The sequence below is a fragment of the Lissotriton vulgaris genome, chromosome 1_1 (genome assembly GCF_964263255.1).
Source record: "Lissotriton vulgaris chromosome 1_1, aLisVul1.2, whole genome shotgun sequence".
Classification (NCBI taxonomy): domain Eukaryota; kingdom Metazoa; phylum Chordata; class Amphibia; order Caudata; family Salamandridae; genus Lissotriton; species Lissotriton vulgaris.
In genome coordinates this window covers 1013928572-1013942508 of record NC_141685.1, presented here as the reverse complement: position 1 = coordinate 1013942508, position 13937 = coordinate 1013928572, and the positions used below count along the sequence as shown (strand labels likewise).

At 45.9% G+C, this 13937-nt stretch overlaps 1 protein-coding gene across 4 annotated transcripts in view; it reads left to right on the top strand.

Moving 5' to 3' along the window:
- Positions 1–12230, top strand: part of DSN1 (DSN1 component of MIS12 kinetochore complex) — a 341302-nt gene extending 329072 nt beyond the window's left edge. For all 4 annotated transcript variants that reach the window (XM_086961432.1, XM_086961414.1, XM_086961423.1 and 1 more), the window contains one exon: positions 12002–12230. In XM_086961432.1, coding sequence (XP_086817558.1) covers positions 12002–12081 — 80 coding nt within the window. In that variant the 3' untranslated portion in view covers positions 12082–12230. The remainder of the gene's footprint in view (positions 1–12001) is intronic.
- The last annotated feature ends 1707 nt before the right edge of the window (positions 12231–13937 follow it).

Below are 13937 nucleotides of genomic sequence, written 5' to 3'. Positions count from 1 at the left end.
GACTCTCTCCACCTTCCAACTTCAGTCTAATGGTTTCTGCCGCTCTGATAACCGTTCGCTCCACTAGCTTCTTCACTCTGTTTGAATATTTCCATGCCAATGTCCAATTAACTCCAGCTGCTCCCACAGATTAATCCACGATATAACTTCAGTCTCTTCTAAAAGGCATTACTTCAGACTCCAGCTATTCACAACTCCTCCTGATAAGTAACTGCTTCTGTCTCTTCTCCTCCTGCAACTCCACTCCTCTCCTCTGCTCCAATTCAACATAAACTCTTTCTGATTCTCCACTCCTTCTGCAACTCCAGCTCAGCTGCCTTCAGCTCAAACTCTTTCCGCTCCTCCAACTCAACTGCTTCTACCACTCCAGCGCAACTAACTCTCTCCGCTCCTCCAACTCAACTAACTAACTCCGCCTCTGCACTTCACTATTATAGAATGCTCTTCCCTCATGGAAATTTCCAACAGAGGGCTGCCTCCCACCGAATTCCTGTGCCAGCTCCAGGGCCCCTTGCGCAGCCGCAGTAACCATCTGCATGTTACGTCTGAACCCAAGAGACAAACACATTCCTCGGATAAGAACCAGCCCTGGCTGGTTTTCCCCTAGCAGACAACAGGCTTAACTATAAACATTACCTTTCCCCTTCAAACATCTCATCTCTGCAGGGATAGGAAGCAAAATGGAGTCTCTCTAGTTCTGGGCCTTGTAGGCCTGAGAAGGATGAAATAACCCTTAGCTCTGTCAGAGTACCTACACAAACCATACCAATGTGTAATATAAAGTCAGGACCACAGGATCCACCCTCTATTAGAGTCAAGAATAAGGGATCTATCATCATATAAAGCAGCTATCCTCTTCTAGGTCTGGAAAAAGGGCTTAAAAGGGCCAACACAAGGTAAGAATACAGCCTATAGGTGTGAGCAAGTTTAAAGTCTTCATCACTCCGAAATAGAGCCAAAAAAACGGTCAAGACAACCGCTTAGCCTATTTACTGCAGGTGGAGCAGTCTCATTTTCTCCAAAGGGCCATAGAGAAGGTGCAGGCCACGGAAATATGGACTGGATGTTAATCCTGCTTCTTCCTGGTGCCAAAGCAGGATGAAAGACTTTGTCCTTCACAGAAGGACAACTTGAAGACACACAGGTTCTATCTTTCTTTGATAGAAGCCCTGGAACTGCAGAATGTGTATTTTCACATACCCATCCTGCAGACCCTCTGATGTTACCTTGGGGTTCAGGGTAGGCCAGGAGCATTTCCAGTTTGCTGTGCTTGCATTCGCCCTTCCCAGTGCCCCTCAGTTGTTCATGAAAGGAATGACGGTTGTCAAAGCAAATCTTCTGAGTTTTAGGATAACAATATTCCCCTACCTCAACAACTCTCTGTTGAAGGCAGGTTTGCCTCAGTCAATCGTAGACCACCTCAGAGAACATGATGTTGAAACTTCTTACATCTCTGGGGTTTCGATCATTGTGCCGAAGTCACACCTGACTCCTTTGTAAGACTTTCTTTTATCAGTGCTGTTCAGGTTCTTCTCTCAGTTGCAGTGAGTCCAGGACATTAGGGGCTATGATCCCAGTGTTAGTATCTACTCTGGATCTCAGGGGGAGCAGCACTGAGGCTTCCTGGCATATTGGCCTCCTGCATCCTGTTTGTCATCTGTGCCAGGTGGCTCAAATGGGCTCCGCAGTGGGGCCTGAAGTCTCAGTGGGCTCAGCACCAAGGGAAGCTAATCGATTCCTTCAATTTTTCAGAGGAGACTGAAAAAGATATTCAGTGGTGGCTGCTGACCACATCTCCAGCAAATGACACCTCTCCCGTCCTCACTCAGTTGTCGGTGGTGATGGAAGCATCATTGTTGGATTGGGGAGGTCATCTGGGAGAGGTGGAGACCAGAGGCTCTGGTCTCTGGTGGAAACACGATTCCATCTCAGTCTGTTGGAGTTGTTGCCCGTCTGCCTGAAGTTGAAGCCCTTCCTGCTGTCAATCCCACCACAACTACTAACATTTCACACTTTACAAGTATGACAGTTCACACTATGGCAAACCAAAGCAAACGCAAGGAGACTATTTTAGGGCACCCAAGGCTGCAAAAATAGCTTGGCTGGCTGTTTTAGTCATTTTTAAAGTATATTGAATTCATAATCACATGTTGTGATACTGATCTCACCATTAGACTAGCAGCGCCACCGTGTTGATGACGGTCATAAGGGTCGGTGCCGGTGTTGCCAATTAAGTGCCGGTGCCGAGCACTGGAACCTACTGGCTCAACTTCAGCACTGGTCCTGTTCCAAGTAGTCGGTTAGACCGTCGGGGCCAATCCCTGGCCGTGAACTACCTAGCAGTATTTGTGAATGCCAGGATAGATTAACTCGTCCTGTGGTGTTTAGCTGATCAGAATGAGTGCTGGCATCTCGAGATGTCACAGGGAATCTTCCAGCAATGGGGGAAGCCTAGTTAAATCTTTTTGTCACCATCGAGAATGTGCAGCTTCAAAACATTTGTGCTCAAGAGTTCCCAAGAAGGATCTCTATGAGATGCATTCAAGCTAGAGCAGAGCATATGCCTTTGTACCTCTAGTTCACCCGTCCCAAGTTTTGAAGAGGATCCGGAACGACCAAGGCCAAGTCATCCTAGAGGCTCCAAATTGGGCAAAGAGGGTGTAGTACTCTAAGCTCCTGCGCAAGTGCATCAGTCCCCTGATCAGGTTACTAGTACGAGAGAACCTTCTTCCACATCAGCAGGGCAGGGTTCTGCACTCATGCCCGCTCAGTCTACTCGTCCATGCTTGGACATTGAGTGGCAGCAGTTCACTGTGTTCAGTCTACCTCCTGAGGTTGTGGATGTTATCTTTGCTGATTTGCAAACTTCTAAAAAAAAATACCTTTGTGCAAGGCCCTGGAGCTCATTTGTGGCCTTGTGTGGAGCACCCTACTGGAAACCGTTGCTGGCTAATCCAAAGTGCTATTGTTTATTTTGTCTTTGATCCAGTAAGTACCTACAGTGGGCACAATTAAAGGTTTTCTGTTGACCGCTGTAACATTTTTGCATTTGCCGGACCAGCTGTCGTAGTTTAAATCGCCTGTTGTGATCAGGTTTTTAAAAGGTTTGACACATGTTTCCGCCAAAACCTATGGTGGGACCTCAGTTTGGTCCTGACTTTCATCATCTGATTTCCTTGATGCCAATGCACAGCTGTTCTTTGGGTCTCCATTCTCTGGAAACTGTTTCTCTTATCACATTTACTCCAGCATCCACATGAATGAGCTTTTATGCGCTCTCGGTGCAAACTGCTTACATCATCTTTTTCCCAGACAAACCGGAATTGGGGACTAGGGTCAGCTTTTTGCAAAAGTTGTGACTCAGGCAAGAAATAATAGCACACACACAAAGACTGAATCTATAACAAATGGTTTGTATAAGAATGTTACTTTATTTTATTCTAGAACCAAGAATCATTTGGGGCAGGTAGGTTTTACAGTGTTGTAGACGTAGCAATACTTTTCAAGAATGCAGTAATGTTTTGCAAATACATTTAAATATCTTAGTGTTAATGTTTTCTGTGTATGTCAATCTAGTACAGTTGAAAGCTTTTGCAGTGAAAAAGTTAAGACAGTTCAATACAACAGATAGACTTACAATGCAATCCTGTGGAGGAAAACAATGTAAAGCAGTTTGCTGGTAAGTACTCGACCTACCTCCCCAACATAGGGAAAGGTTCAAGACCAGGTAGGTACTGCACCACCAGCGGCCTAGAGTGGCTGTGTGCAGAGGTCACTTAGCCCGATGATATCCAATGGAGCCGGGGGAGCACCTTGTAGAGGCATGGTTTGCAGGTAGGTACCCGCGGTCTTAGGGCAAGTGCCTTGGGGATTGAGGTGAGCATTGGGGGGGGGGGGGCAATAATGCAGCACTAAAGCTGCACCACCAGCGGCACATACAAATCAGTGTTGGGCACCCAATGCTTTCCAATGGAAATCGTTGGTTTAGGAAAGAGGCTGCATGCTTGGACCAGTAGGCTGGACGAAGGCGACTAATGGCTAAGTTGGATAGCTGGGAGATACCTGGGCACCGTCAACTGGGCTCCGAAGGTCTGGGGCAGAGGATGCAGAGTACCTTTTGGTGTCTGGTTTTCTCAGCTTGTTCCGGTCGCTGTCGGGGGGGGGGGGCTTCAAATAGAGGCTGTAGACGTTGAAGGGGGTGGGGGGTTCCTTGAGAGGCCAGCCAGCGATGTTGACGTGGTCCGGATCACTGGGGCGACTTCACAGTATAGGCGAGTCACTCAAACTTGGGTCGTGGGCGTCTGGTGCAGAGTGTGCAGGGGTCCTCGATCCGCCTGGATCTGGAGTCCTTGGAGTTTCTTTGTTGGACAACCAGTTTCCACAGAAGAAAAGTTTCTTCGAGCAGCGTCTCTGGAGAAGGAGACAGGCCGGTAGGGCTTGGGTCAACTCAGTTGTCACCTTCTCCTCCACAGTCTCACGGTTTTTTGGTCCTTCTTCGTAATCTTCATAAACTGAGGAAGAAGGTTCAGGGAAGCCCTTAAATAGTAAATTTAAGGGTATTACTGGGATTGGAGAGCAGTAGCCAATGGCTACTGTTCCCTAGAGTGACTACACCTTTTGCATGGCCCCTCCCTTTGGGGAGGGGGGACACATCCCTATTCCTATTGGGACTAATTCTCCAATTCAAGATGGAGAATTTCTAAGAGAGGGGTTCACATCCGCTCCTGCCCACCCTAGGGGTGTGCCAGGCTAAGGTGGACACTTCTACTCTGCTTTCTAATTTTCCTGCCTGTCCTGCCACCAAAAGTAGGGCTTGGACAGGGGGAGTGGGCATCTCTACTAGTTGGAGCTGCCCAATTCAACATAACACAAGGTGAGAGCCTTTGAGGCTCACCACCAAGTGTTGCTGTTCCTGTTCCTGCAAGGGGGAGATTTGAAGCACCTCTACCTAGAGCAGGCTTGGTTTCTTATCTCCAGGAGCACAAAGGCTCTCACCCTATGGGGTCAGAAACCTGCCTGTGGTGGCTGGCTGACAGGGAGCAGTCAGCCAATACACTAATAGTTGGTCGTTTTTCAGGGGGCATCTCTAAAATGCCCTCGGAGTGCACTTTCTAATAAATCCATCACTGGCATCAATGTGGCTTTATTATGCTGAGAAGTTTGATACCAAACTTCCCAGTCTTCAGTAAAGCCATCATGGAGCTGTGGAGTTCGTGTTGACTGACACCCAACCCATGTACTCAGAATGGCCTCACTGCACTTAGTGGCCAAGAATGGACAATGACACTGTAGGGGCATACTGCTCATACAGCTGTGCCCTCACCTGTGGTATAGTGCACCCTGCCTTAGGGCTGTAAGGCCTGTCAGAGGGTGACTTACCTATGCCACAGGTAGTGGTGGGTAGTTTAGTCACACAACAACACAGTCTGCAGTGGCAGAGTGTATGTGTTTAAGTGTGGGGTCCGTAAGGGTGGCACAATACATGCAGCGGCCTTAAGGGACCCTCTCTGGTCACAAGGCCCTTTGTACCACTGGTATCTTTTACAAAGGACTTATATGCAGCCCATAGGTGTGCCAATTGGGGAACCAATGCTACAGTTTAGAGAAAGAACAAAGGCCCTGGGAACCTGATTAGAAGGGACCCAGGACACACTCAGTAAAAGTGCATCAAAAATCTGTAAAAATGGTGGAGGGGAGGAGTTACTGCAACAGAACACCACTTTCCTTCTGTAACACTCTCCTCTGGTGGATACTCTATCTAACCACAGATTCCTCACTCTTCAATCTTTGGGAAATAGGGCAGCAGTAAGGTTTCTTAAATGCTCACAGTTAACCTTTTATCTGCAGCAATTAAATCCTAATGATGTGCAAACATTGGCATTCGTGTTCATCCTGGACAGGGGATGGGACAGGACTACTAGAGAGAAATTTATTTGCTGGGAAATGAGATCAGCAGGGATGTGAGGGGACATAATGGAACGTTAGGAGCAGCACAGAATAACGGAATAATGAGCAATAGGAATACTAAAAGTAAGAAAATAAAAGCTGCATTCTTCAAAAGTACTGAAAAAAACATCACGTCCATGACCATTAACAATTTTTTAAAGCATTGGAAAACACTAACAAAATGCACACAACAGCAACAAACTAAAAACAAGTCTGCTAATATCGAATTAACTTCTTCGGAATTTGCATTCCGTCCTCTTTGTGTTCACTTTGTTTATTACTTTTTTCCTTTCTGTATTTCAGTTGGGTATGTGTGGTTATGCACTTTCTTTCTGTTTCACTGTTTCAGGAGCATCCTCCTCTATGCCCCGTTTTAAAAAAAAATTGAAAGCTCTTTTTTGTTATCATGCTGCTACTTGCTTTTCTTGCAAGACTATCATGAGAAGATTGATGCATGTTTGTCTTGTATGTACTGTGAAATTTAATCATGAAACCGCACACGATATTTATGCACCCTCAGATGGCCGCAACTGCCAAAGCTGGAGCTCTGGCCCACATGATTCCATTGTCCTGTTGAATATTGTTAGATTTGGAGGTCTCTAGTTGGCACAGGTAGGTACTTGTGACAAATAGGGACCCTTGCCTCTAGTCAGGGTAAGGGGGTACACTCCTAAAATAACACCTGCTTACCCTCTTGGTAGCTTGGCACGAGCAGACAGGCTTATCTCAGAGGCAGCATGTAAAGCATTTGTGAACACATACAGTAATCAAGTGACAACACTACAGATGGACACCACACAAGTTTTATATTAAAAATAAGTATTCTTTATATAGTTTTAACACAAGACCACAAACGACAAAAATCCACAATACTGTACTTAAAATGTAAATTGATACTTGTGTAGCGCACTACTCACCCGCAAGGGTCTCAAGGCGCTTGTACGAATACCGCTGTGGAACCCGTCCTGGCTTTCCCTGTGAGGCGTCCACTCCTGGGCACCCCCAGGGTGACGGCCAGGCATCCTTAGCGTTGTGGGGGCCGTTGTGGAGATTAAGCAAGCTATTGCCCAGAGTTGCAGAGTGGGACTCTATGATTAGAATAGGCACCGAGGCGAGAATTATCAGGTCCGTGGAATTTTGAGCTCAAGACCCGCCGAGGCGGGGAATTGAACCCTGGTCCCAGGCTAGACCTCTGCATCAGGGTCTGCCGCTCTAACCATTGAGCCTCACTTCTCCTGGTAATGGTAGGTTTAGCTTAGTTCTCTTTAGTTCTTAAAATGCAACACTTTGAGTCAATGTACCTTAAGATGCGACACGCAGGGCAGCAAAAGTGTTGCAGAGATGGATATGCGGCCAAGATCCGGTGCAAAGAAATAGACGTCAAGTTCTTCCTGATGCGGCACGCTTCTCCGATGTTGCAAGAAGTCTCGAATGATGCTGCAGCGGCGACACCCTTGTTCCATGATGCGACGACAGCAACTCCGACGGCGGCACGCTTCTCCTTGGATGCGAGGCGCTTTTCTTGATGCAGTGCAATGCAACAGCTACAGCGGCCACATCCACAATGCGGCAAAGGCGACACACTTCTTCCTCGTTGCGAGATGCTTCTCTTGATGCGGTGCAATGCGACAGGTACAGCGGCGACATCCACGATGCGACGGCAGCGGCTGCGACGGCGACACGCTTCTTCCTGGGTTGCAGGACTTTTTTTTTTTTTTAAATGCGGTGCAATGCGACAGCTACAGCGGCGACATCCACGATGCGATGGCTGCGACGGCGACACGCTGCTCCCTCTTGAGTCGTGCTTCCAGCTCCTTGCGACATGCAGTCCCTCAGAAGGCCCACAACAGCAGCAGGCACTTCCAAAAAACTCTTGGGGAGCTGGGGGTTAAAGTCTGTTGTCCCTGAGACTTCGGCAGGAGGCAAGCTCTTCTCTCAAGCACTTGGAGATCCTTAGAAGTTGAATAAAGCACACAAAGTCCTTTTTCCTTTCTTTGGCAGCCAGGCAACCCCTGCAGGCCAATCCCCCAAGCAGCACTTCAGCTTAGGGATAGTCTCTCCTCAGTTTCTTCAGGTTCCTCTCCTCAGCAAAGGTTTCTTCTTGTTGTCCAAAAGTGATCTAAATTCTTGGGATCAGGGTCCCAATACTTATACCCCCAAATCCTTTGTCCTCTGACTGCTGAGGGGCCTTTGTCTAGTCCAAACCAGTGCTGGTGCACTCTGTTTACATGACTCCTTCTTTCCTTTCGCAGGGCAGAAACATCAGACGCCGCACAGGAGTTGGAGCCAGCATTGTGGAGGAAAGGCACAGCACTCGAGTACTCTGTTGACATGACTCCTTCTCTCCTTTCACAGTGCTGGGCAGAGACATCCGACGCACCACAGGGGATGGAGCCGGCATTGTGGAGGGAAGGCACAGCCCTATTCAGGTCCCAGGTGCAACTCCTCCCTCCCATCTAGATGCAGATCTCTCTATTCACCACTGGGCTGACTCGCCCTGTCTCCTGGAATCCTCCAGCCCTGTCACTCAAACTCCAGACAATGAATACACAGCCTAGCAGAGGCAGACCTGGATAGTTAGACAAGAAAATACCTAATTTTTAAAAGTGGTATTTTCAAACACATAATGTTAAAACCAACTTCACTAAAAGATGTATTTTATCATTCTGAGTTCAGGCATACTAAACTCTAATTTCTACCATGTTCTCTCAGTCAGTTAGGATTATATGATGTAATAATCTAACTGCCCATTCTGGCCTATGGAGAACAGGTAGCCTTACAATAGTGAAAAACGAAAATGGCTGTAATTCACTATTAGGACATGCCACACACACACCAGGGCATGTCCTACCTTATACTTACAATGCACCCTGCCCTTGGGCCTACCATGGGGGGCACACTCAGTGCACTGTACCTGTACTAGGGTCTGACAAGTAAACCAAATCAGCCATTCATGGAATCACTAATCCATACATCAATTTACAATAGGGAGCACTTGCACTGTGGCACTGGACAGCAGTAGCACAGTGCCCAAAGCATCTAACACCAGTAAAAACACATGAGGCAACAGCAAAAATGGAAGGGAGACCCACGCCAAGGTGCCAGGTCTAACAATTATACACACATCACTAATAGATTCGAGGTTCTAAGTTTCACAGAGTAAAGAGAAGTCCATCTTGTCCCACTCCCTTTCAGTTCCTCCAAAGTGCCATATAGAATTTTGCGACAAAGTTAGGCCTTCCCAGATCTATATAACTGGCACTTTTTCACCCAAACCTTCCAACCTAGCCCACAGGAACCACACCATGTTTTATCCATTCTCTTAATTTTGAATCAAGTCACTTTGCCCCTGCACAACACAGAAAGCAAATCCCCAAATTTGGGTGTCTTCTGCACAGCCCAAAATATCCTTAATGACCCTACTAATTCGCTCAACAAGACCATTACTTATGAGTTGACATACCAATGTCCTTGCATATTACCCCGCAGTGCAGTTGGGAAACACCTCCATATCTGTAGACCATAACTGTTTGCCATTGTCAGTAACCGTCTTGTCCGGTAAACCTTCCCAACCAAAAACGTCTTTCAAAAACTCGAGCATTATCGTAGTGGATGCACAGTCAACAAACCTCACCTCTGGTCATGTTATGTAGTAGCCCACCATCCCCATATTCCTCCAAAAACTGCAAAAGGCCCCCAATAGCCTTTGCTAGCTTAATCCACACCTTCTGTGGCACTTTGACAGTAACTACAGTCTTGGTGCCGCCCCTAAGGGCATGTCACTGCCTATACAACAAAACACACAAGATGATGGACGGAATGTTGCACAATGGCAAAACATTCACCCCCAGTCACAGATCTGGGTTTAATCCATTGTTATTTTGCTCACCAAGCCACCCCAGTTCAGACCAGGCCATATGCAAATCAGTCTTGATCCTGTGCCTCATGGGAACAGTCCAGACCGAACTGCCAAGCCATGTCTTCCCTGGACCGAAATCGGGCATCCTAGGACCGGTTTCTGGCTATCCACCGGCTTCAGCCAGGATAGCTTGACTCCTGTGGCGTAGTGAGCACGGGACCCACGTCTGGGCATACCCTACCCACATAGGGTGAACAGCAAAACACACAAGATGATGGACGGAATGTTGCAAAATGGCACAACATTCACCCCCGGTCACAGATCTGGGTTTAATCCATCGTTATTTTGCTCACCAAGCCCAGTTCAGACATGGCCATACGCAAATCAGTCTTGACCCTGTGCCTCATGGGAACAGTCCAGACCGAACTGCCAAGGCTGGACTGTTCCCATGAGGCACAGGGTCAGACTGATTTGCATATGGCCATGTCTGAACTGGGGCGGCAGAGTGGGCTAAAGAACAGGGATGGATTAAACCCAGATCTGTTGACTGGGTGGGAGTGTTTGATTGGTTCAGATGCTCCGTCCATCACACCCCCCTTTTGTACCGCTTTGTTCACCATAAGTTGGCAGGGTATGCTCAGACGTGAGTCCCTTGCTCACTTTGCCACTGGATTCAAGCAAGCCTGGCTGAAGACGGCTGTAATGCCAGAAACCGGTCCTAGGAAGCTTGAATCCGGTCCAGGGAAGGCATGGCTTGGCAGTTCGGGCTGGACTGTTCCCATGAGGCACAGGGACAGACTGATTTGCATATGGCCATGTCTGAACTGGGGGGTCAGAGTGGGCTAAAGAACGGTGATGGATTAAACCCAGATCTGTTGACTGGGTGTGAGTGTTTGATTGGTTCAGATGCTCCGTCCATCACCACCCCCATTTTGTACCGCTTTGACTGCCTATACAAGCTCCACAATACCTTACACAATGTGCCAGACTTTTCCAGAAATGGCCACCAAGAATTCTCCCAGATTGTTTCATGACTCATTCTAACGAGCCCCTCACAATCCAAATGGTAGATCTTTACCTTCTAACTCAGCTGCACCACCAACAAACCTAATCACCTCACCCTACAACCTTCCAAAGTCAGCTCTCTGCGAATGTGAAAACATGCACTATTTTCCTTGTTCGTTCGTTTGACTTTAGGACCTCCATCTCTGGTGTTCATTTGTCACCTCTCTACACAACAGTTCATCATCCTGTCTTCCCAAACTGCATTCCTCTTCCATCTGCACCCATTGCAGTATTTGAATTTGCCAAGCACTCTTGCACTCCAATCTCCTCTTCAGGAATTTGTACATTAACATTTAAGGCCCACTCACTCAAATCATGACATCATATTCCTGACACGAGTACTCCTCTTTGTAAGAATAATCTTGCAACCTGTATCGCCATTTGGCAATTCCTGGCGTTAATTGCATGCATGGGGTTTTATCCCGTTTTCGTCACCTGTGTCAACATTGAGACAAGTCTTAAATGTCCTTTGACCTTCATTGAGAAGGAGTACATGACACTGCAGGTTGAATTGCCAAACATAGTTCATCTACCTCAGAAATTCCACACAAACTACTAATGGGTTGCAAAGAATAAATAACCCACCTTGTGCAAATCGCGATTCTGAATTCTTCTGCTTTCATATTTTTTTTTACTCTGATGCGAACCTGTGTCCTCCTTTTTTCTATTCTTTCTCCTCCATCCATTCCAATCATGTCTCATTTTCGTGCTCCATCTTGCTACCTTACATGTATCTTGCTTTTTAAATGGCTTTTTCCGAGAAAAAAGCAAGCTTATGGATTTTTTTTTATTTAGAAGTGTCACCTACGAAGTTTATTATGAAGTGGTCATTTCTTAACTTTGAGGTAATACGCTTGTGTATGAAGAAATTTCAGAGCCAATCGCTCGTACAACTGTATTGTGCTTCAAATAAGTAGGTCACTGAAATGTATCTTCTCAGTATATGCTGTTACAGAAGAGATGCCTGGTAGAGAGTATCATGCTGCTATGTTCTCATCAGTTCAGCTAGAGCATGCTGCAGTCTAGAGCGACATCCTTTTTCCGAGGATCTGAGATAATACTGTGCAACAAGCATGACAAATGCCTCGAAAAACATTTTACAAGCATGTTTTCTTTTTTTCCTTTTCGTAGCTTTGCGATCCTTCCAGCAAATTGAAGATTCTCCTCTTCGAAGATATCTTAAGGTTTCCAGAAAAGGGCATTCACAATAAAGAAAACATTGGAACACATTAAGAAGAGCTTAACATTGATGTTATGGCAATTACTGTCACAAACACATTTATTGCATTTCAACTGTCAAATGCACATTCAGACTATTCTGTTTTATGTCTCCTAAAAAAATAAAATTATATTTAAGGTGGCTGTTATTCAGTCAGTTTGTTTTGCAAAATAAACAGAGTTGTGGGGAAATGAATAGTTCACTAAGTGACTGCACTGACCATTTAGAGCTTACCTTGTGTTACTCTCATCAAAAGGTTGAAAAAGCCATTACTTTAGAAGGGCTCTCCTCTTCAGTTTCATATGGTGAATGTGGCATAGAAACCACTGCTGTCAGTATGTTTGTCTTGTAGATTCGTACTCTATTTCTGTTAAATAGCTTTCTTTTCTCCCTTTATAAAAAGAAACCCCAGGATAATTGTTTCCATCAGATTTGACATCAGCTCTTTAAGTATTATTTATGCTATGAGAGTTTATTATTTTGTGTTAAGTGCATTGAATTTAAAACCCCTTGGAGCGGTTGAACCTTGTCAGCTGATCCATAGGAGTACCCTGCCACAACCGGTGAAATGCCCTGAATGCTTAAGAGCAGAACCAAACTACCCGCAGTTCAGGAAACATGTTAAAACTGACCTTTTTTAAGAAATTATGTGCCTGAATCAACTCTTAAGTGTTTAAAGAATGCATGAAAATATATCAGTACATGGAAGCCGGAAAACTAACCGGTAAACAAAAGAGGAAAAACATTTACAGTTACATGGCTAAATACCGGGTCAAGGTTTGGTTTGGCAATTAAAAAAAGTTGTCCTTCAGCCGCAAGGCTGTGGGTGTTGCATATCGTAAATATAAGCAAAAAATAAGGTCCATAATTTTAGATGCGAGAGAAAAAGAAAGAAAACCATCAGATGTATATGGGGTGTGAGCAGCACATTACTCGAAGTAGCAAAACATATAGCCTCAGAACAGATCTAAAGCGCAATCCGTGAACTAAAATGAATGTGAGGGGTAACGAAGTTTAAATTACAGATGAACCCCTTAACTTTGAATGACCTGAAGTGCAATAGTAATGTTGCTGATGGTTATTTATACCTGCAGATTCCTTCTTGCCTCTTGAAACCTCCAGGTACCATGTTGGAACCGGAAAATTTGTAATAATTTTTGTGTCAGTAAGTGGTGCCACCACTCAATCTTGTCTCTTGAAACCGCCCCAAATTTTAAAGCAGTCACACAAGGCGCTAATCTGGCGCACTAATGTCAATTTCTTTTTTCTATGCCTGTCGATGCCAATTCGAAGTTACCATAAGATTTGAATTGGCATTGTTAAATACGGTAAATATCTCTTCCGAAGTTGTCAGGATTTACACAGAGCCACTCTTGTGGTACGTCGCTTTTGGACCTCCATGACCTCTGTTTTAATGCTTGAGGACCAACTATGATTCCAAATCCTACAGGAAGTACTACTGCATGCATGCAAAGGCCATCAAACGGTGAAAAAAGAACAATTGATGGACAGAATGCAGAACAATGTCATACATTCACCCCGGTGTAGAGATCTGGGCCTAAATCCATCGTTTTTTTGTTCACCATGCCATTCCAGTTTGGACCTAGCCATATGCAAATCAGTCTTGACCCTGCGCCCAGTGGGAACCATCCATCCCGAACTGCCAGGCCAGGTCTTTCCTGGACTGGAAACCAGCATCCTAGGACCGGTTTCGGGCTTTCAGGCCTCATCAGCCAGGATAGCTTGACTACAGTGGCATGGAGAGCACAGGACCCACGTCTGGGCATACCCGTCCCACTCGGTGATCTGCAAAAAGAACAATTGATGGACAGAATGCAGAACAATGTC